The following is a 20,538-nucleotide window of genomic DNA, read 5'->3' on the forward strand; positions in this document are numbered from 1 at the left end:
ACAATAGAATATAGAAAATAAATGAAGAGAATAGAAAGAAGAGGTGAACAACAGCAGAGAATAGTGTTCTATTCACAACATCTTTAAGCAATGTAAAAAAATATATATTAATGAACAAAAAAAAGAACTAATAGAAAACAACAGAACAGAACACGAGAGAAGTGAACAATAGAATAGAATAGAACGTGTGTATCATTAAATCTTTAAAGAATGTTACATTCAGCACAATAACAGCAGCCCTGAGCTGAAATCTGAAGAGGGTAGTCAAGTGTAAATGTTTGCAGCAGAGGTTATAGAAGCCGTATAATGTGTCAGAGGTCACGCCACTTTTGCATACAGCTGTAAAATGAACCCTCTCTCTCTCTCTCTCTCTCTCTCTCTCTCTGATCCTGAGCTGAGTCCTCAGAGGCGGCGTTCGGGACAGAGAGAGCGAGTGAAGGGGAGAACACACACACACACACACACACACGGGCTCAGAGGAAGCTCTTCTCCAGATCCTGGGCTGAGATGGTCCTCAGAGGCGGCGTTCGGGACAGAGAGAGCGAGTGAAAGGGAGAACACACACACACACACACACACAGGCTCAGAGGAAGCTCTTCTCCAGATCCTGGGCTGAGATGGTCCTCAGAGGCGGCGTTCGGGACAGAGAGAGCGAGTGGAAGGGAGAACACACACACACACACACACACACGGGCTCAGAGGAAGCTCTTCTCCAGATCCTGGGCTGAGATGGTCCTCAGAGGCGGCGTTCGGGACAGAGAGAGCGAGTGGAAGGGAGACGCTCGCTGAGGAGGTGAAAGAGGAGGAGGAAGAGTGATTATTGAAGGAGTGTCGGAGAGAGATCCGTAACTCCCTCCTCCACCTTTCTCCATCCTCTGCTGCATCCATCCCTCCATCACATAACCAGAAAACACAGACGAGGACGAGCTGCTCAGATCCAGAGCGATATCTGACGGAGAACCACACAGATTATAACTCATCATTATGTGTGTATTATTAATTATGTGCATTATACAGTATATTATTAATCTACCTGGAGCTACTGAAAGAATAGTTAATGTACGCAAATAAACATTCAAAAGCACACACAACCTTTAGGTGAAATAATCTTTTTTAAATTAGATTAAACGTTTATCTATACTTTGCAATAGAGAATCAATTCAAATGACATTTATTATGATAATTATATTTTATAATCAAGTTTTTTAAAGTGCTCGTTGCACCGTGACGGATTAGTGTCACCATCTAAAACAAGGTCTCGAAAAAGTCTAAGATTTGGAATAATGTATATGTTTTGTAATGTCAATGATTTTATTTTGTGTACTTTATATCAGGGATCTAAGTAGTGTGTGTGTGTGTACCAGATTCAAGCAGCTGAGTGTGTGAATAAATGTTTTTGTTGTAGAACTGGTTGTAGATGCAGTAAACCACAGCCATCAGCGTCAGAGTTCCTACAGCAGCAGCGATGAACACGGCCAGCTTGTTGTTGTTCATCGTCAAATGAGCATCTGTCAGTAGAAAACATACACAGTGTGTATCTGGACCAGACCATATAATACAATAAAATGTAAAAAAAATAATATAATAAAATGAAATAATGGAATGAAATAAAATAAAATAGCATCTAGGTGGTCATAATGAAATCTTTTGAGAACAAACAGTGAGTGTGTGTGTGTGTGTGTGTGTGTGTGTGTGTCTTACAGGTTTCTCTCAGTGTGATGTGGTCATGCTGATCAGAGGTCAGTCCTGCTGCTTCTGCCGGGTCGGTGTTGATTTGATTCTGACCCAAACACACACTCACACACAGCAGCACCAGAGTCCACTTGAGCATCCTGCACACAGAGAGAGAATCATTATAACAAACAAACAAATGTCATTTATTAATACAAATAACTAGTTAGATCCTGACACACATGATAATGAAGCACTAATGAGAGAAAATCCGTTTATCATCCAGAATTCTTCAGTGTCCTCTAGTGGCCGTGAGCAGAACAGCATTCAGTTTCATTCTCCTCTGGGACTCACTCTCAGTTCATCCTGATGAGTTTGCATGATTATTCGATTTCCTTTCCTTTTGTAGCTCACATAATAACAGCACAACATTGACAATAACTGAGTATCAAATCGGAATATTAGAATGATTTCTGAAGGATCATGTGACACTGAAGACTGGAGTATTGATGCTGACAATTCAGCTTTACATCACAGGAATAAATTATATTTCAATATATATATATATATATATATATATATATATATATATATATATATATATATATATATATATATATATTATATAGAAAACCATTGTTTTAAATTGTAATATTATTTCACAATATTACAGTTTTTCTGCATTTTTTATCAAATAAATGAAGCCTTGAGCATAAGAGACTTCTTTCAACAACAAACTTTTTGACTGGTACTATATATATATATATATATATATATTTTTTTTTTTTTTTTTTTTTTTTTTCTCAGAAATACATATGCACTCAATTCAACTGAATAATTTGTATAGCATTCATAAAAGTTTTCAGGCAGTGATTTGTGCTTGAGTGCTTCAGATCTAAATCCAACACTGAACTCATGTTCAGAAAAGGCCGATCATATCTTGTTATTGAGAGATGCACATGAGATTCGAGCTGAGACACATTTTTGCATGTCAAAATAAAGTTTCTGCATGGCAGGGAACAGTTTGCCTCCATAAACTAGAAATTCTACTACAAACATCATTACACATTGTTACAAAACATTACACGTTTTACTTTTGAACATTAAACAGTCACTATTCAAATATTCATATAATTAGGCTAAATCTTCTTGGCTAGTTTATGAATTATGCGCATCACTTATTCGTCATTTATGCTATAGACACTTTCATTTCAGTTCAAAGCAGGCTAAAATATAGATTTGGTTTTAGTTCAAATTTCTCCTTGACAGATGATAACTTAGACGGTGTGGTGGGGTAAGTTGTGCCAGCTGATTAGGATAAAAAAAATTTATGTCATTTGCTATAATAATTAAGTTTGAAAGGCAATGAAATCAATCCAGATGCGAGAGCCGTAATGCATGTTCTATCATTCTAGACCTATATTCTTATATCTTACAATTAAATGTCCATAAAAATATTAAACTATCAGCACTAAAGTTGGACTTAGGATCATGTGCAGATTAAACGTGTTCTTTATATTAAGAATCATCAAACCAGTGCTCAAGTAAACAAGATCCTTCCGGTTGTTGAATCGACTGAACCTCTGGCCTGATCTGATGTGAAGAGGAAGAGGTCATGATGAAATAAAGTTCTTCAGCTGCACATTTACATCCTGATCAACTCAACTTTATAATCTAAATAAATACATAATTCTAGAGTTCACAGCAAGACGCAGATCTCAGGAACCGCAGGTCAACAACATGCTAAACATGTCTTTTTTTACATACCTTCCTCAGGGTTTCTGATCTCAGTCGTTATGAACTTTTCTCCTCCAGTGATTCTTGTCTTTCAGCTGTGCTGAGCATCAGTTTGTTTGTGGATCGTCTCTTTCCAGGGTGGAGATTCACACCATGACAACCAAAGTCCCAGGATCATTGAGCTCTCACACACACGACTGCACATAAACGACCAGCACAAAAACAGACTAGAGGCGACTGTAGAATATACACACATACACACTCTCAAATAATTAGCCTCTACAGGACAAAAAAAGAATCTCATTTGAGTTCAAATAAACATTTATACAGAAACAAGATCATCATCATGAGGCAAACTGTACAAAATGTCTGTTTCAGCGTGACCATCAATCACATTCATTCAGAGTCATTTCTGACTTTGAAAAAAAGCAACAGAAAATATTCTGTGGAACGGGACATTTACATCAAAGAGAAGAAATTACGCTTCAAATACACAGATTTATCAAGTATTGTACAAGGAATATTAAATTATCATTTCATCATATTTATCACTGACAACCAGAACAAACTCTGTTCAAACTACTGAACAAACACAGAAGACCCATCAACCCCTGTGAGAGGCAGAGAACATTACTTCACAATGACTATAAGCCATAAAATGTCTGGCCTGTGGGTCAGATGTTCGCTTTCAGAAACACACGTCTGAGGGGAAATAAAACAAGGGCCATAAAAACATCTTACAGATAAAAACAGGCAACATAGACATTTATGTACAATATAAAAATTCAAAATTGTTCTGAAAATTCTGTTTCATGTAAATACTTCATAATAAATCTGATTTGCATTTGTGTCACATACAAAGTACAACTGGAATTATATAAAATAAAAACATTTTTAAACATTTTTTTTCCTATGGCTGTAGTTTGTGCTCAAAAGAAGAGTCTAGAATGTTACACTATACACACACAAGAAAATTTGCTCGCATTCAAATAAATAAAGACCCAACAGATGTTTTACCCTCACAAATATATATCCGTGTCATATTTTGCAGAGACAATTAAGTCTATTCTTAAAAACATTAAGATGAATTATGATCCAGACATTTGAGTGTTGTTCTTGAGATTCACCCAAAACTGATTGTGTAGTTCAGTCATCTGAGAACTTTGGCTGCATCTGAAATCACACACTTCCTACGATATAGCAGGCGAAAAACAGCATGTAACGTCTGAAATTACAGGACTCGTAAAAGAGTAGAGAAAAAGTCCCTGGATGACCCAATTCATCCGTTGGGATTCTGAAGTGTGCATATGATGGACACTTTACTATCCCATGAGGCCACAGGAGAGGATCTGTGAATGATAGTGAAATGACAACTGATGCTGTTAGATCACATGATAATGACAACATGGCGAATGTAGTACGTCTGGATTACATTCATACTACACTCATTTATACTACATAAAACATACTTTTTTTTAGCAGTCGTGAAGTAATTACTCAAAATAAGTACCTAAACGCAGCCTTTGTGTTGTAGGTCTGATTGTGAAACTTAGTTTTGCGTGAATATTTAATAGTTCAAAAGCTAATTTGAACACAGGATCTTTTTACAGATGTTTACGCACAGACCCACTTCAATAATGACACTTAACGCAGAACATATCAGGGAGGGTCAACATTAACACTCTGATGCTACGGTCATTATTACCCATCATGATTGGTGACCTTTGACCCTGGCTGTCCTCTTGAGATGCCATTGTGTTTTGATTCATAACAGTGTAAATTGACCAAAAGCACCTATGGAATATTTAACTTCAAACATCATTTTGGAATTTCTGGGAATGATTATATTTAGTCCAGTCATTTTAAGCCAAAATGGGGGTCAACCATGAACAAATTGCAACAGAAGCAAACTCAACTGATTTTGTATCCTCAATATGTCCTGAGTAAGGAAAAAACATCCCGAAGAATCCCACTAGGGGAAAGTTTAGAAAAAGACCCAAATATATCCTATTCATTCTTTTTCTTACGTGAATAGGGTAAAAATTTGAAACCTTTAGATATCACCATGAAAATTTGTGAGTTGATTACTTACATCAAGACAAACAACAAATGTATTACAAGTTTTTTTAAATTGTTTGTTAACATGGACAAACGGTGCACAATCTAATTATGTATGTGCTAATTTGCATACCACAACAGATCTAAACAATGGGTATAGCCAGGTGAAAATGTCTTGTTGACATATAACTGTAAAATACTTCATGTTAAGGTCTGAATGGGCTACCCGTGAGCATTAATACATAGAGGCATGAAGAAGTACTTTAGAAACCATGCCTTTATTCATTTTTAAGAGATTGGGGTTTGGGGCTGGGTCCGTGGGACTGTTTCTGGGGGACGAGTCTGAGGGAAGAACAGGAGAAAATGGTAAAGAGAATGCAGAAGACAAAAGGTAAGTAAAATAAAAAGTGAATCCCCAAATGTGATTCCCCTAACGGGATTCTTCGGGACTTTTTTTTCCCTTACTCAGGACATATTGAGGATTCAAAATCAGTTGAGTTTGCTTCTGTTGCTATTTGTTCAACCTTTTTTCATAAAATGACGGCTAATTCTTGTTTTGAACTATTCATTCCACCTCTGCGGTTTAATTCATACATCAACGGAGACGGAGTTCAGTACCATAGTGTTCACATAACACCGATGGGTCACGCCATCATAAAACACCTTTATACAAAACTCATCAGATCACTAAACCAGCAGGACCATCAGTAACCAAATATTTGGACCGTTGTAAATATAGTCTTTCATCGTTGTTTAACGTTCACCTGGTCCAGGCAAACGCATGTATGGCTTAGCAGTACCATAATTACACGTCTACTTAAAGCGACAGTGCACTCGAAAAGAGAAAACGATCATCAAAGTCGTTACTCCGGGTGCACGTAAACAACGTATTCATATGTAACATGTTTAAACCGGGAAGATTTTCACATACAGCTAGTAGCTAGTGTATGGCTTCATGCAAGTAATATGCATTAGAATATAATCTGTTTTGGAGCAACTTGCACAACTGGCTAGAAAACTCCAGATGGTGCAAGATGAACGCGTGAACGTGAAGCTTTTTGGGGTGAGCTAACCCTTTAAAGTCAGTTATTTTTGTGCCCATCTGTATGCATGTACACATAAAAATGATTGTTCCCAACAGCAAAGTACGAATAAAAATATCTTGATTGAAATAGATCCTTCTGAGATGTTTGTAAACTGTAGTTTCTTCCCTCTCACTTTCTCATAATACACTTGATTGGACACTTTCAATGTGGCCGTTTGGCGATTGGGAGTGATGGTTTTCCTCGAGCAGGGGGTGTAAGGTGTCGAGAGGGGTCAGGTCTGTGTCTATAGTGGCACACGGCTCATATCTCGCCTCAGTGTCAGCGGGAGACTGGCCCAGCCGGTCCAGGAGGAGGAAATGGAGGTATCCGATGGGAACAGGAAGGAACGCAACCACGATGAGTGTGACCAGGACAGCAAGCGCCCAACCAGGATAAGGGAGATCTTCCTTCGATGCCTGAGAGGAAATGTAGGACAAAAGCAATGTTAACCATGTAAAGCCACACATATGACAGTCCAAAACATTTTTTAGCGCAATTTTCCACCGGACAAAATTGCGCTTGTTAACTCATGATTTCTGTTCTGTGCGCACCAATCTTGCACTTCTATCTACTCCAAAAAACAGACCACCTAGAGACTTCGGGTTTTTGGCATTATGTTAAGGAAGGTCTAATCTCGGGAACACACAAAAAAAATCCAGGAAAAGATTTACTATCTCTTAGTGTTGTGATCCCATGAGGTGAGAAAATTGCGCTAAAACACTCAGAGTTTTTATTACTTTTTTTTTTTTTTGTGAACTTACAGCAAAACCTAAAAATATATTTGCATTTGCATGTGTGATTTTTCTTAAGTCTCATATTTGATACTTCAGGCTTTTATGGCTCATATAATGAGAATATGGAGCTCAAACACAAGAAAAAGCCTTGATTCAGACAGATATGCAATTTGCTGATATTCATATGGCTAAAAAGGAAAGCAAAATTCTGATCGCTTCTAATGTAAATCAATGATTTTTTTTTATAACAGCATAGCAGACTACTTACGTACATAAATGCACATAAATATCAGTCATCACTCTATATCTGCTAATAATATGTCTTATATGATATTTAAATGCTTAGTTTTATGATCAAAGCTCTGTAGTTTGGATGCAATTTTTTCTTTAATGCAATGCAATACAATACAATGATGACTGAGATGGACAAATAAACCTTCCTCAAAAGCCTGATGATCATATTTGACTCACATTTGAATGTGATTTTTCGAAAAAATGATGTATGGATAATCAAGTAAATAAAGTTGCCTTGCCAGACTTTTTTCTTAAAATTGCTAGTTTACATCTTGCAATTCTGACTTTTATTTTATAATTGCGTGATATAAAGTCACAATTGTGTGTTATAAAGTCAGAATTGCGTATTATAAAGTCAGAATTGCGAAACAAGCTTCCATACTAGTAAGTGTTCAATACTATAAAAGTTGCTCTTATGTTTACTTTATAAAAATCAGTGCAGATTTCACAGTAAAAAGTATTTACAATTATACTAAAAGATTCTTTACTTGCTAAAAAAAGAATAAACTATCAATCAGACGACAGAAGGCATGCAAGTAGATTGTGTGCAACAGGTTTTTCAGAGACGTTTTGATCATGTTAATAATCTATAGGTCTTAGAAAGTAGCATATATAAATATGAAACAGTAGCTTTATAGGGTTAAAGATTAAAGGTAATGGTTTACTTATGATCTGACCTTTTCTCTATTCCAGGCGGTGTATGTAGGGCGATTCAGGACCATCTTTAGCAGACTGGCACCCAAGAGTCCCAGCATAGCGACTGGACACACATACTTCCACAGGTACTTGTACACCACAGGTACCGGCCGATTCAACATCCGTTTCAGGTCCTCTAAAAACCTGCATTCATAAATACATCTCGTTTATGCATTCAACCAGATGACGAAACACTTCTACTCGAGTACTGCGAGTCTGCGGTACCTGTCGGCTCCATAAACCCAGGCCACGCTGACGGTCTGAAAGATGACGACGATGATGAGCGGAAGTGTGGCGGAATAATCATCAAACATTGTCACAAAGTAGTTTCCACAGCGCTGAGTGAACATTAGACCGATCAGAAAGCCCAACACACAGCTGCACACTGACAGAGAGAGAACACCACCACACAAAGATTAAACAAACCAATCATTCAAACTACTGGCAAAACCCAAATATAGGAAACGTACATCAATTATAAAAATAAGAACAACAGAACAATTGGTACATGTTTAATGGAAGTCATAACAGTGTGTTACCTGTGAAGATGAGCTTGTGATTGCGTAGTGTCTTAAAAGTGTCTGTTAGCGGTGTCAGTATTCCGGCCATGGTGCCGAACATAGTGGACAATCCCAGATTAAGCAGCATAAGGAAGAACAGCACCGACCAGAACGGACTCCCGGGAAACAACGTCATGGCTTCTGTGAACGCTATAAACGCTAAACCCGTTCCCTCAACACCCTGAGAGAAAGAGAGAGAGAAGATCATCCCCTTCAATGAGAGTCAATTTAGAAATGGAGGATAACTAGAGAAATAGCCTTTTAAGATTTTATTCATCTCCATGACTTCTTTAGACCTATACATCATATTTTTGATGTCCCCTACCCTAGCAACCACCCAGAACATTCTAGCAATGCCCTAGCAACCACCCAGAACATTTCAACATTGCTATAGAAACCCCCCAAAACATTCCAGCATTGCCCTAGCAACCCCCCCAGAACATTCCAGCACAGCTCTAGCAAACTGCAAAACATTCCAACATTGCCATAGCAACCACCCAAAACATTCCAACATTGCCATAGCAACCACCCAAAACATTCCAGCATTGCCCTAGCAACCCCCCAGAACATTCACTGCTCTAGCAAACTGCAAAACATTCCAACATTGCCATGGCAACCACCCAAAACATTCCAGCATTGCCCTAGCAACCCCGCAGAACATTCCAGCACTGCTCTAGCAAACTGCAAAACATTCCAGCACTGCTCTAGCAAACTGCAAAACATTCCAACATAGCCATAGCAACCACCCAAAACATTCCAGCATTGCCCTAGCAACCACCAAGAACATTCCATCAATGCAAATGTATTGCAAGTTTTGCATTACTTACATTTTAATCAGAAAATGTTGTTCTACATAATGTATATTTCCCGTACCTGTTTCAGTTCTTCCTCCAGGCTGCAGGCGGTGATGTTGTAATCGGGGATCTTCAGATACTGGCCTTTACTCCTGTACCAGTCTTCATACCTATCCAGTGTGAGGTTCAGGCCAGGGAGGTCAGGGAGAGAAGCGCTGGATATGGCCTTCAGATTACTGCAACATACACAACCATTCATCTCAGCATCTTAAAGATTCAGTCAAATATATTAAAAGCATTCAATTAATTTCACCATCGTTAAATATTACGTAACCATTTTAATGCTTTGTAGCAACATTACACGTCAGCCATTTTACAAGACCTATTTGCAAAGCTATAATTTATTAAAATACACTAAGTTTGAGGATCAAACAATCCCAAATAATTTGTGTGTAACTTGCATACTGACCGGTCGACACAGTTAGTGGCGATGGTTTTGGCTCTGAAGCCCAGCACAGCAAACACCACCAGTGAGGCCAGCACAGACGTCAGGAAGTTGACGCCAGACACGGTGAACGCGTCGCGATGGCAGTTGTTGTTCCGAGGGTTGTAGGAAGAGTAGGCGATCACAGAACCGAAACCCAAACCCAGAGCGAAGAAGACCTGAGTCGCCGCCTGACGCCACACCTGAACGTCAGCAAAGATTTCCAGCTGAAACACACCACAGCAAGAGGGTTTAAACTCAATTAGGGAAATTGATTGTGAACGGCTCCCAAGTTACACTAAACATGTCACACGATCAAAATAATAATACTTACAAAAAGACAAAGATTCATTTTGAGCAGCGTTTGTCAAATTTTTGGTAAATGACATTAATAAAATATAAATATTTAATAAAAAAAATAAAACTAGAAATGTTGCCTTAGCAATTAACTGACATAAGTTTAAACTGAAAAAAATAAAAAATACAAATAAAAAATTGGAAAAAATACAACCTTTAAGGACACCAATTTTCTTTGTGAATGAATAATGTATCGTAAATAAATAAATGTTCTTCCTTAAAATACAGGGTGCATAAGTTTGGACACCCCTATGTTAAATTCCCATAGAGGCAGGCAGATTTTTATTTTTAAAGGCCAGTTACTTCATGGATCCAGGATACTATGCATCCTGATAAAGTTCCCTTGGCCTTTGGAATTAAAATAGCCCCACATCATCACATAGCCTTCACCATACCTAGAGACTGGCATTTCCCCAATCATTCCCTTTCCCATTCTGACATTCAGTTTGGAGTTCAGGAGATTGTCTTGACCAGGACCACACCCCTAAATGCATTGAAGCAACTGCCATATGATTGGTTGATTAGATAATTGCATTAATGAGAAATTGAACAGGTGTTCCTAATAATCCTTTAGGTGAGTATATATATATATATATATATATATATATATATATATATATATATATATATATATATATATATATATATATATATATATATATATATATATATATATATATATATATACACATATACACACACATGACAAGAGCACAGAACATTACTAAAACCAAACTAAAATGAAACTTGAAAATATACAAAAAGGCAATTTAAAATATTAATAAATACTATATTGGTACATAAATAATCCTAAAACGATACTGATTTAAATTAATAACATAAAACAGAGAGAAGACACTTCTTATGGACTACGGTGTCTACTCAATAAATCCTGCCCATATTCTGGAGCTCAACTCCATCCAACATGCAGCGCAGAAAGCAGTCATGTGTTGGTCTACGTACTCTGGGGTAAAACATGAATTTGATGCCCTCAGCCGCTCCGTCGAGCGTCACGCCTCTGATCAGGAAACACAGCAGCACCACGTACGGAAACACCGAGGAGAAATACATCACCTGCACACATCAATACCCTCAATAATCAAATTACAACACACAATAAACAAACAAAGTTTCATTTGCCATTTTTTAATTATTGCATTCTTTTAAATCAAACTTTTAATAATTTTCATAATTTCATAGAAATAGTTTTTTTTAATTACAATAATTGCATTTTAAATCAAACTTTCTTTTTTATTATTTTGCATAGAAATAGGAAAAAATAAATATATATATATACTATTAAAAAGTTAGATTTTTAAAAAAAAAAAAACATGCAATAAGTATTTAAGAAATAATTATAATATATATATATATACATTATATTTATTTATTGCGTGTTTAAAAAAAAATCAAACTTTTTAATAATTACTTTGCATATAAACAGTCCCTTTTATAACACTAATGTTACATCCACGACACACACACTCACTCACTCACTCACTGTACCTTGCCGGTAGATTTGATGCCCTTGTACATGGCCAGACAGACGACGACCCAAGCGGCCAGCAAACATCCAGTGATGATGGGGTTTAACTCTCCCGTTTCATCAATGGAGTCGGTGATGTCCAGAGCTTTACGGTACCAGAAATACGACGTGGGAGAGCTGGCGGCACATTCCTTCACTGAGTAAAAAACAAAAAATGCATATCCAGTTTTTTTTTTTTAAAGTCACATTTCTGGCATTAGTTACTCATAATTAATCTCAAGTGAGAATTACTATAATTGTATCTTGCATAACACAAACCACATTTCTATTACAGATATTTTCTAAATGTCGATTAAAAACTATTGTGAAATGACGGCGTTTCCATTCACTGATGTTATGCGACTAAAACGCGATAAGTCATTCCAAAAATCATGGCGACGGATGTTGGTAGGTTCACATATATTCCAGCCACTGTACTAGCCATTATTTTTAATGGACGGAGACATAGGTGTGTTATCAAAGCATTAAAGTTAAAAAATTATCAAAGCCGTCCTTCGGATGAGACGTAAAACCGAGGTCCTGACTCTCTGTGGTCATTAAAAATCCCATGGCATTTCTCGTAAAGAGTAGGGGTGTAACCCCGGTGTCCTGGCCACATTCCACACATTGGCCCTTACCAATCATGGCCTCCTAATAATCCCCTTACATTAAATTGGCTCTATCACTCTCTCTCCTCTCTCCACCTATAGCTGGTGTGTGGTGAGCACACTGGCGCCGTTGTTCTGTGGATGCCGTCGCATCATCCAAGTGGATGCTGCACACTGGTGGTGGTTGAGGAGAGACCCCTGATATGATTGTAAAGCGCTTTGGGTGTACAGTAGTACATATGAAAGCGCTATATAAATGCCTCATTCATTAATGGCAAGGAAAGCCCCGTTTACTTGTGAGCGACACGAGGCGTTTCTCTCTCATATCTGCTTCAAGGTCTCGATAAATTGCAGCATTTCATTGTTGTTTAGAATCGAGTATTCCCGTGATACTTTTGTCTTTTATGAGTTTAATAAACAACTCTCTCGTCTTCTGTCCAAACATACCGCGTCATCTTTAAAGAATGATCGACTTATGTACGTCAGGTGACCTTTAAATGTTTCCATTTCAGTTTTGCGAAATATTCCTGAGAATTTGAATTGTCTGAAAAACCTCCTCATGCGAGCGTAAAAACTTTTTTTGCGATTTATGTGAGTTTTTGGGCGAAATTGACGCGTTTCCATTGGCTGTATGTCCAATTTGCGCAATTTGAAGGGTAATGGAAAAGTGGCTGCACACACTCCAAATCCTCACCAGTGATGTTCCCTTCTGTTGGACATTTTTCCCATGGTAGAGGAGACTGGAAAGAATTTCCCATGTAAAAGATACTCCAACCGATGATGACGTTATAATACAGAGCTACAAAGAAACACACCTGGGAAATAAAAAGAGAGAAAAAAGAAAACCAATGAGCATTAAATTCAATAACTGTTATGATAATTTTGTGTAAGTCTGCTAATTAAGTTCACAATTTCAGTATTAGATTTTCTACGATGCATGTACCAGTGCAACCGGCCAATCACGCTAGAGATTACTCACCACACAGCTGGAGTAGCCAATGCCAACCAGTTTTGGAGAAATGTGCCTCCAGACGCCGATGCTGCCCTGTCTGATGCTCTGACCAGCCGCCAACTCCAGAAAAAACAACGGCACTCCGACCAGCAGCATCAACACCACATACAGCAAGATGAACGCTCCTGATACACATGACAATGTTTGAAACAAAACAATTATTAAAGTCCCTCTCTGCTGAAAATCCAGCTTTTAATGTTGTTTGATATGTCTATGTGGTGTGTTTAATACGCTTTAAGACAAACCATGTGTAAATTCATAAGTCAACACCATTGCTGAGTATTTTCTCCTTAAAACTGCAGTGAACCAAAGACTCAAAAACACGGTTTGAATTCGCTGGTGTTTCTGACGTCACAAACTACCTTGTAACCAATCAGATCAACGCGTGATCGTCAACGAGTGGATCTCTGAGCTGAGTGAGTGAGTGGAGGCGGGGCTCACTTTCATATTCACAGAACCGCGTATTAAATGTGGCAAGGGTGTAGACTGAGTTACATTCAAGCTATTTTAAGGCATGGAGATTTTTTACGGGTGAGCAAAAATGCACCGTTTTGTGTCTGTTCCTTTAAATGCAAATGAGTTGCTGCTCCAGCACGGGGGCGGAGCTACAACAGCTCATGTCCTGAAAACTTCAAAAACTTTTTTGTTTATGTTTAAATGCATGTAGCTGATGTGGAGTTAACTATCTTCTAATCATTGATTAGCATATTCTGTCATGATAATCTATAAATCGTGTTCAGGGGGCGGCGTTTATGTAAATTTTAGGGTTGGTGATGTCATTAACCCGGAAGGAATGTGGTGTAGTCTCTACCAGCCGTTTGTTGTAGTCCTTAAAAAGCGATTTCTTTAAAAGCAAATATCTCCCTTTGCTTTGAACTTTGAGCGTCGTAACTTTGCAGATGTTGTTTATGCTCAAACAGCAACATTACACACTAACTAAAGTTAGAAAAGTGAAATCAATCAACCACCCCTTTAAATATAAGCCTGAATAGTCTTTGCATAATCAAACCCATCTCCTTCTAACTCACCTCCTCCGTTCTGATGGCAGAGGTACGGGAACCTCCACACGTTTCCCAATCCCACACTGAATCCGAGCTGAGCGAGGAAATATTCCACTTTACTGTCCCAGCCGTCTCGGGCCATTTCCAGCGTGACCTCCTGCCCGACCCCTGTGCCCAGATCAGCCTCATCGTCCCGCTGGCCGTCTCCAGGTAACGGGGGCTTCTCTGACGTCATCTGAGAGAGAAACAGAAGCTTGTTTTCGTATTCAAATAAATCTCACATAAAGCCACGGCGCTGCATTGAAGATTGGATGTTGTTATAAAATATGCTGCTATAAAAACCGATCTTATCTTGCCAGTTCAGTCATAAAACTGCTCAATCATGTGTGATGCTTCCTGTCAGACTGCTATTGAAGTTCACTTCCGTCTGAGTGATCAGTCCAAACAAAAGATGGAGTAAAAACTACATGAGAAGAAGTGTTGATGTGAATTGCGATTATTGGATATGGATTTTAAATCGGCGCAAACTGCTTATAATATGCAACGTGAAGCCAAAGCACTCAAGGTTCAATTGATTTTTTCATTTGCAGGTTTAAAAATATTTGTAGCTATTCAGGTAACTGTATAAAGACAATTATGACATGCAATGAAACAAAAGCTTGGTCTAGATTTATAGCATAACATCTTTCAAAATACAAATTACAACATACTACTGCATACTAATAATCAATGTATTATTACTATCATCAACAAAAATGATAAAAAGACTAATTATTTTTATAAAGTATAAATAATAATAATAATAATAATAATCAAGTGGTTTAGGATCCAAAACAGAACAGTAAGAAATTTCGAATAAAATGGACCTAAATGAGACGAGCCCACTTTCAAAGTCAAAAACAGCCTAAATGCTAAATATAAAATAATAATAACACTCTTCAATGTCAGGAAAACTATTTTTTAAATTCCCTGACATTATAATCACCATGGTGTGGGTGGGCAAGCGCATGCGCAGTTGACAGCAGGAAACATTGCCTAACTGTCGCTTTAAACCACTCTAAAACAAGTATTCAATTGAATATGTGCATAAATAAGCTCTTTATTGTAATATGAATCAAAAACCAAACGCTGTTTGGTGAGATCTAACACCGCAGAGCCAATAAAGCAGTTTAACCAGTCAAAGATCAGCTGCTGCATCTCATATGCAACTAAAATGAAATAATTATCAATATATGCGTCCATATAAGCATGTAAAGCAATTAAACTTAGTATTAATGTCTTTCATGAATATATAGTAAATATCTGCATTAAAGAAATTCTCACCGCTGCTGTTTCGTTCTTTCGGGCTCTCAAACACACGCGCACGTGTTAATGAGCTATCGCGCTATTGTCACCGGCACACGCGTGCGGCTCAAATCCTCTTTGAAGAAATCACTTCACAGCTTCCCTAACCGAACCGTACACATACAAACTACTGGAATAATGATTTGACGTATCGAGGATCAAAGAACGACGCTTATTTTTGCCCGCGTTTTACTCTTCCGTAGTGGTTGTGGGTTTACGGAACCTCAGGCAACGCCTCTCCTACACGCGCACGCGCCCGCCCACATTTATAAGACCCCGCCCACTTGACGACGCTCGAGGCTTTGTGAGCGCGCGTGCTTTAGCCTGAAATATCACCTCTCTAGTTTTTAAACGTAGCAAGTGAAGGTATAAAAAGTTTTTTGAATGTATAGTTATAAAGTTTAAGATATAATTTTATTAATTATTTAATTTTATTATAAAAAATAGTATTAATCGCGAAATATTACAAAAATACTTTAGTGTTACTCTTAGTTCTTTTTATTTCGTTACTTATTTCTATACATTTCTCCAATATCTTCTATCTAATGCACACAACAAAGTTTCACTTTGTTTTTCCTTGCAACGCATCGAAACAGTTTACCATCAGTCAGTTTTTCATCTATATCTTTACTAGATGAATTGTTTATATATTTTATTATGGTTTTCCATATGCTGAACCGTTGACATGCGGCTCTGCGTTTCCTTCAGGAAGTTTCACTGATGACTGATGCAATAAACCAAGAAAATTACACCGAGATTGAAGGCACCAACACGTGGCGCTGTGAGCTCATGACGCGCTTAACATCTTATTTCACTGTCAAAGTGACCCAACTGACTCAAAACTATTCTCATATAATGCAAAGAAGCCTCACCAGGCTAATAGCCACAAATAATAGCCTTCAATTATTTCAAATTATTCATAAGACTCATAAGCAACATACAAACTACTTTAATATTGTCTGACAATTTTTTACATTTTAAAACTGCGTTTGGCTGCTATGTAAATGTACTACGATTTAATAAATGAATCACAATAATCAACCATCTTTGTTATAACATACCATCCTGTGACTGATAATGTAGCAGATTCCTCTACGAGAACCTCCTCGTTGACCTCTGAAGTTCAGACATACAAAGCAAAGAAATGATCCAAGACTTTAAAATTCAGCTGAAATGTCAGGACCCAATGGATCAGTAAAGCAATCAAAATGAGTCGGGACTAAACGATCGTTTACATTTTAAAGTACACTTGCTGTTTCAGCCAAGTAGAGAAAGTTCATTCCTCCTCTAGAGTTTATTTTGCCACGTTGTTGAATCCTTCTACATTCCAGCTGTCAATCTCAAGCAAGAACCGCCCAACACCAGACCAAAACACAGCCAGGCCCCGCCCACAATTGTGTGCTTCAGGACTCATGCACGGAAAATCATGGGAAACAAACTGCACAGAGGTGGGCAGATGTGACCTAACAGACTAAAATTTCATTGACTATTTCAACTAAAGGGGAAATATAGTAAAACGCAGTGTTAGGGAAAGTTACTTTAAAAAGTAGGCTAATGCATTACCATTTTGCGTCACTGCCTAAAAAGGTAACATTGCGTTACTTAGTTACATTTTATGGAAAGTAATGCATTTGCTATGGTTTCCTCCTGGGCTTGGCTTGCTTGTTTGTTTTTAATAACAAAAAAAAGTTATATTTTTGGCAAATGTAAAGGCCCTTTCACACCAAAAGTGAAATGAATAAGAATCAGGCTGACGGAAATGCAAATTCACGTCTGTATAGTAGACTAACCTTTCAGTAAGTTCAACACTTACTTCAGACAGCAAATGTGATGTTCATCTAAAGTCATTTTTGCTTATTCGTATGGTTGAATTGAAGGTCAGCAGCAAATACATAATAAAGTGAGATTAAGTACATAAAGTATATTTGTGTATTACATAATGTAAACATATTTAATTATTGCAGGTTTGACCAATAAGCTATTCCGAGTTTGCATTTTACTTTTTATTCATTTTGAGGAATACTGAATCTGTTTTTGTGCACGTGAGATGAGTTAATGCATGACTACAATAACTGTAATGTTGATACACGATTTCTCTCAACATGGCCAATCAGAGTAACGTGCATTACTTATTTGGAAAAGTAACTCAGATATGTGGCTGTAGATTTAAAAGTAATATGTTACTTTATAGTTGCTTGAAAAAAGTAATCTGATTACGTAACTCACGTTACTTGTAATGCATTACCCCAAACACTGGTAAAATGCAAATAAATGAGCCAATAATAATAAAAATAAGTGTATAAAGACGGGCCAGTCAGATCACTTACCTAAGACATTTTTTCCATCTCAGATAACATTCATCTCTTCTGTGATGTCTGTGAGAGGAATGTCCGGGCGGTTAACACACTATCAAAATACATCTAGTTTTGAGAATATAGTCAGAAGACAACCGTGGGAATCAGCAGCAGGTGAGTATAAGAGCATTTTCCTGTATTATATTTGTTTATTAAAGGATATTACACATGGATGAAATGATCAGACATGATTTGTTTAGGAAATTCTTCAATAGAAACATTCATATCTTCTGCCTGTTGGGAGCTGTTCATTTAAAAATGGAAATTCTGTCGTCATTTACTCATACATACCTTCATACTTTTTTCCTCCTATGAATGTAAAAGGAGATGCTGTGAAAAATGTTCATGCTGCATATGTAAGCTACTCACTTAAAGTTATTGATTTAGTTTATGCATTTAGTTTGAATATGAACATTTTTAGAAAATATGATCTTCAATTCGGGTCCTTTAATCACATAAAGCTGTCATTGGAATATTGCACATTGATTTTAAGGTGCTTTTTGTAAAAAAAAAAAGAAAAAAGTGGATGAACTTCCAATCTTCTTCTCTCCCCAATATCTCCTTTTGTGTTCCGTGGAAGTCATACAAGTTTGGAATAACATTAGGGTGAGTAAACGACGACATGATATTAATTCTTGCCTGAACTGTTCCTTAAATGAGTCAGAGTTTCTGTTTATTTAATTTTTTTGATCTGTCTCAGTACTTCAAGAGATGCTCATTGTATTGCATTAATTCCTCATAATAAAGATTCTGAGATACGCTCTCATCAATGTAAAAGTGAAGGTCAGTGCTCACAGACAGGTAGAACAGGAGAAAGACAGGGAAGGTGTAAAGATGACACATTCTGAAGCTATTACTGAAACGTCATCAGTCACATGCATTTGAACACCAGCGTCACATATGCACGCTTCATCTGTGATCTGTTTGAGTCTCCACAGGTGTGTGACGGTTGCTGGTCTTGATGGGGGAGCAATACCTGCTTACTGTGAGTGTCATCAAGGGTTGAGTAGTGTTTCCTATAGAGGTTAGGGTGGTTTCGTCCTGTCTGGTGTGAGTCCTTCATGCAAAAATCGACAGTCCAATAATTTGAGGAACTATTCAAATACTTAACATTATTGGTTTGTGTTTAAATCACTATTTTAAAGTGTGAGCAACAGCAATAGTAACTTAAACCCTCTTACCACTATTTCATTTAGCAGTTGCTCTTATCCAGATTGATATGACATTAATGAAACAAGGTGAACAGATCAGTGGGTTATCATGCTGGCTAAACACATGCGAGATAAACCAATACAAATATGCACTACCTAATAGGAATGAACAAGTCAATGCAAGACTTTTTCTATGGTTGTTCTTGATAAAGAGGAGTCTTGAGTCACACCTATAATTCGAGAGGTTGTTTTTATATGCATTTGAAGTGGATTCTTTCATATGGGTGTACAGACAGTAAATGCTTAATGTGTAAAGGAAACAGGGTGTGTATAGTAGGTATTTAAAGGTGCTATAAGCGATGTCACACGTTTTTTAGGCCAAAACATTTTTTGTCACATTCAGCAAATATCTCCTCACTATCCGCTAGCTGCCTGTCCCCTGAACACACTGTAAAAAACGCGGTCTCTGTAGACAGCCCAGGCTCCACAAACAGCAAGAAAAACAAACTGGCCCAGCCTGGACCACGAAACATAACAAACAGTGTTCCCGCCAATAACCAACAAGAATGATTTGGGGGTGGGGGTGGGGGGTTAGTGCACGTGCACATGAACGGCGGTGTGGGGAGTGGAGGAGAGAGAAATGAAGAGGGAAGTTAGCTAGAGGAGAGATGTTCTAACAATGACTAACGTTAAAATGTTATATTCTTGAGAATTTTGATATGGCCGACACACGACCAAAGAGACAACGTTCCGAAGAACAAATAACAAAGAATAGGGAAAAGAAGAAGGAACGCGAAGTCCCAAATTTACATCGGAAAAGTGTTCAAAAGGTGGCGAGAACTCCGCCGGCAGAAGGGCTTCCAATCCCACATTCAGGTGGCTTTATCCAGTTTGTTTTTTCTAAATGGTTCATGACTGTTTCAGGAAGCACGGAAGGGAGAGGGAGGGGACGGGGTGAGGAGGAGGGAGGGTCGAGCTAGCCTCCGTTTTGTTTGACAATACTTTGAACGTCAACAAGCAGCTTTAAAATCAGTATGAAATCAGAATTGACTCTTTTTGTGCAAAAATTCAAT

The 20,538-nt window shown here is 37.7% G+C and overlaps 2 protein-coding genes and 1 gene segment (V, D, J or C); all 3 read right to left on the reverse strand.

The window, feature by feature from the left end:
• Nucleotides 1-20,538, reverse strand: part of LOC308682903 (Ig kappa chain V region 4135-like) — a 1,009,768-nt gene that overhangs the window by 279,593 nt on the left and 709,637 nt on the right.
• Nucleotides 696-3,468, reverse strand: LOC308682400 (uncharacterized protein; the record flags this gene model as incomplete). The annotated part of the gene is made up of 4 exons (XM_081352110.1): nucleotides 3,439-3,468; nucleotides 1,702-1,832; nucleotides 1,362-1,508; nucleotides 696-949 (listed from the first exon to the last, which is right to left on the reverse strand). The coding sequence occupies exons 2-4, from the start codon at nucleotides 1,829-1,831 to the stop codon at nucleotides 696-698; spliced, it is 531 nt and encodes a 176-aa protein (XP_081208236.1). The 5' UTR covers nucleotide 1,832; nucleotides 3,439-3,468.
• slc6a16b (solute carrier family 6 member 16b) lies at nucleotides 5,631-17,249 on the reverse strand. Of its 5 annotated transcripts, none has more exons than XM_081352064.1 (13): nucleotides 17,022-17,249; nucleotides 14,644-14,851; nucleotides 13,583-13,740; nucleotides 13,298-13,418; nucleotides 11,977-12,152; nucleotides 11,434-11,544; nucleotides 10,099-10,340; nucleotides 9,709-9,865; nucleotides 8,815-9,016; nucleotides 8,501-8,660; nucleotides 8,257-8,419; nucleotides 6,824-6,967; nucleotides 5,631-5,808 (listed from the first exon to the last, which is right to left on the reverse strand). In XM_081352064.1, the coding sequence occupies exons 1-13, from the start codon at nucleotides 17,022-17,024 to the stop codon at nucleotides 5,755-5,757; spliced, it is 1,899 nt and encodes a 632-aa protein (XP_081208190.1). In that variant the 5' UTR covers nucleotides 17,025-17,249; the 3' UTR covers nucleotides 5,631-5,754. The 5 variants fall into 5 exon arrangements, with proteins under 5 accessions (XP_081208190.1, XP_081208189.1, XP_081208188.1 ...); XM_081352063.1 differs by lacking the exon at nucleotides 17,022-17,249 and adding an exon at nucleotides 15,940-16,315; XM_081352062.1 differs by lacking the exon at nucleotides 17,022-17,249 and adding an exon at nucleotides 15,940-16,202 and having other exon boundaries at nucleotides 5,727-5,808; nucleotides 6,685-6,967.

Source organism: Scardinius erythrophthalmus, assembly GCF_964197995.2.
Source record: "Scardinius erythrophthalmus genome assembly, chromosome: 22".
Classification (NCBI taxonomy): Eukaryota; Metazoa; Chordata; class Actinopteri; order Cypriniformes; family Leuciscidae; genus Scardinius; species Scardinius erythrophthalmus.

Excerpts from the sequence above, each read along its gene's own strand:
- slc6a16b (XM_081352060.1), bottom strand. Across the intron at positions 11,545-11,976 it reads GCATCAAATCTACCGGCAAG|GTGATGTATTTCTCCTCGGT; the intron begins GTACAGTGAGTG and ends TGATGTGTGCAG. Across the intron at positions 9,017-9,708 it reads TGGAGGAAGAACTGAAACAG|GGTGTTGAGGGAACGGGTTT; the intron begins GTACGGGAAATA and ends TCTTTCTCTCAG.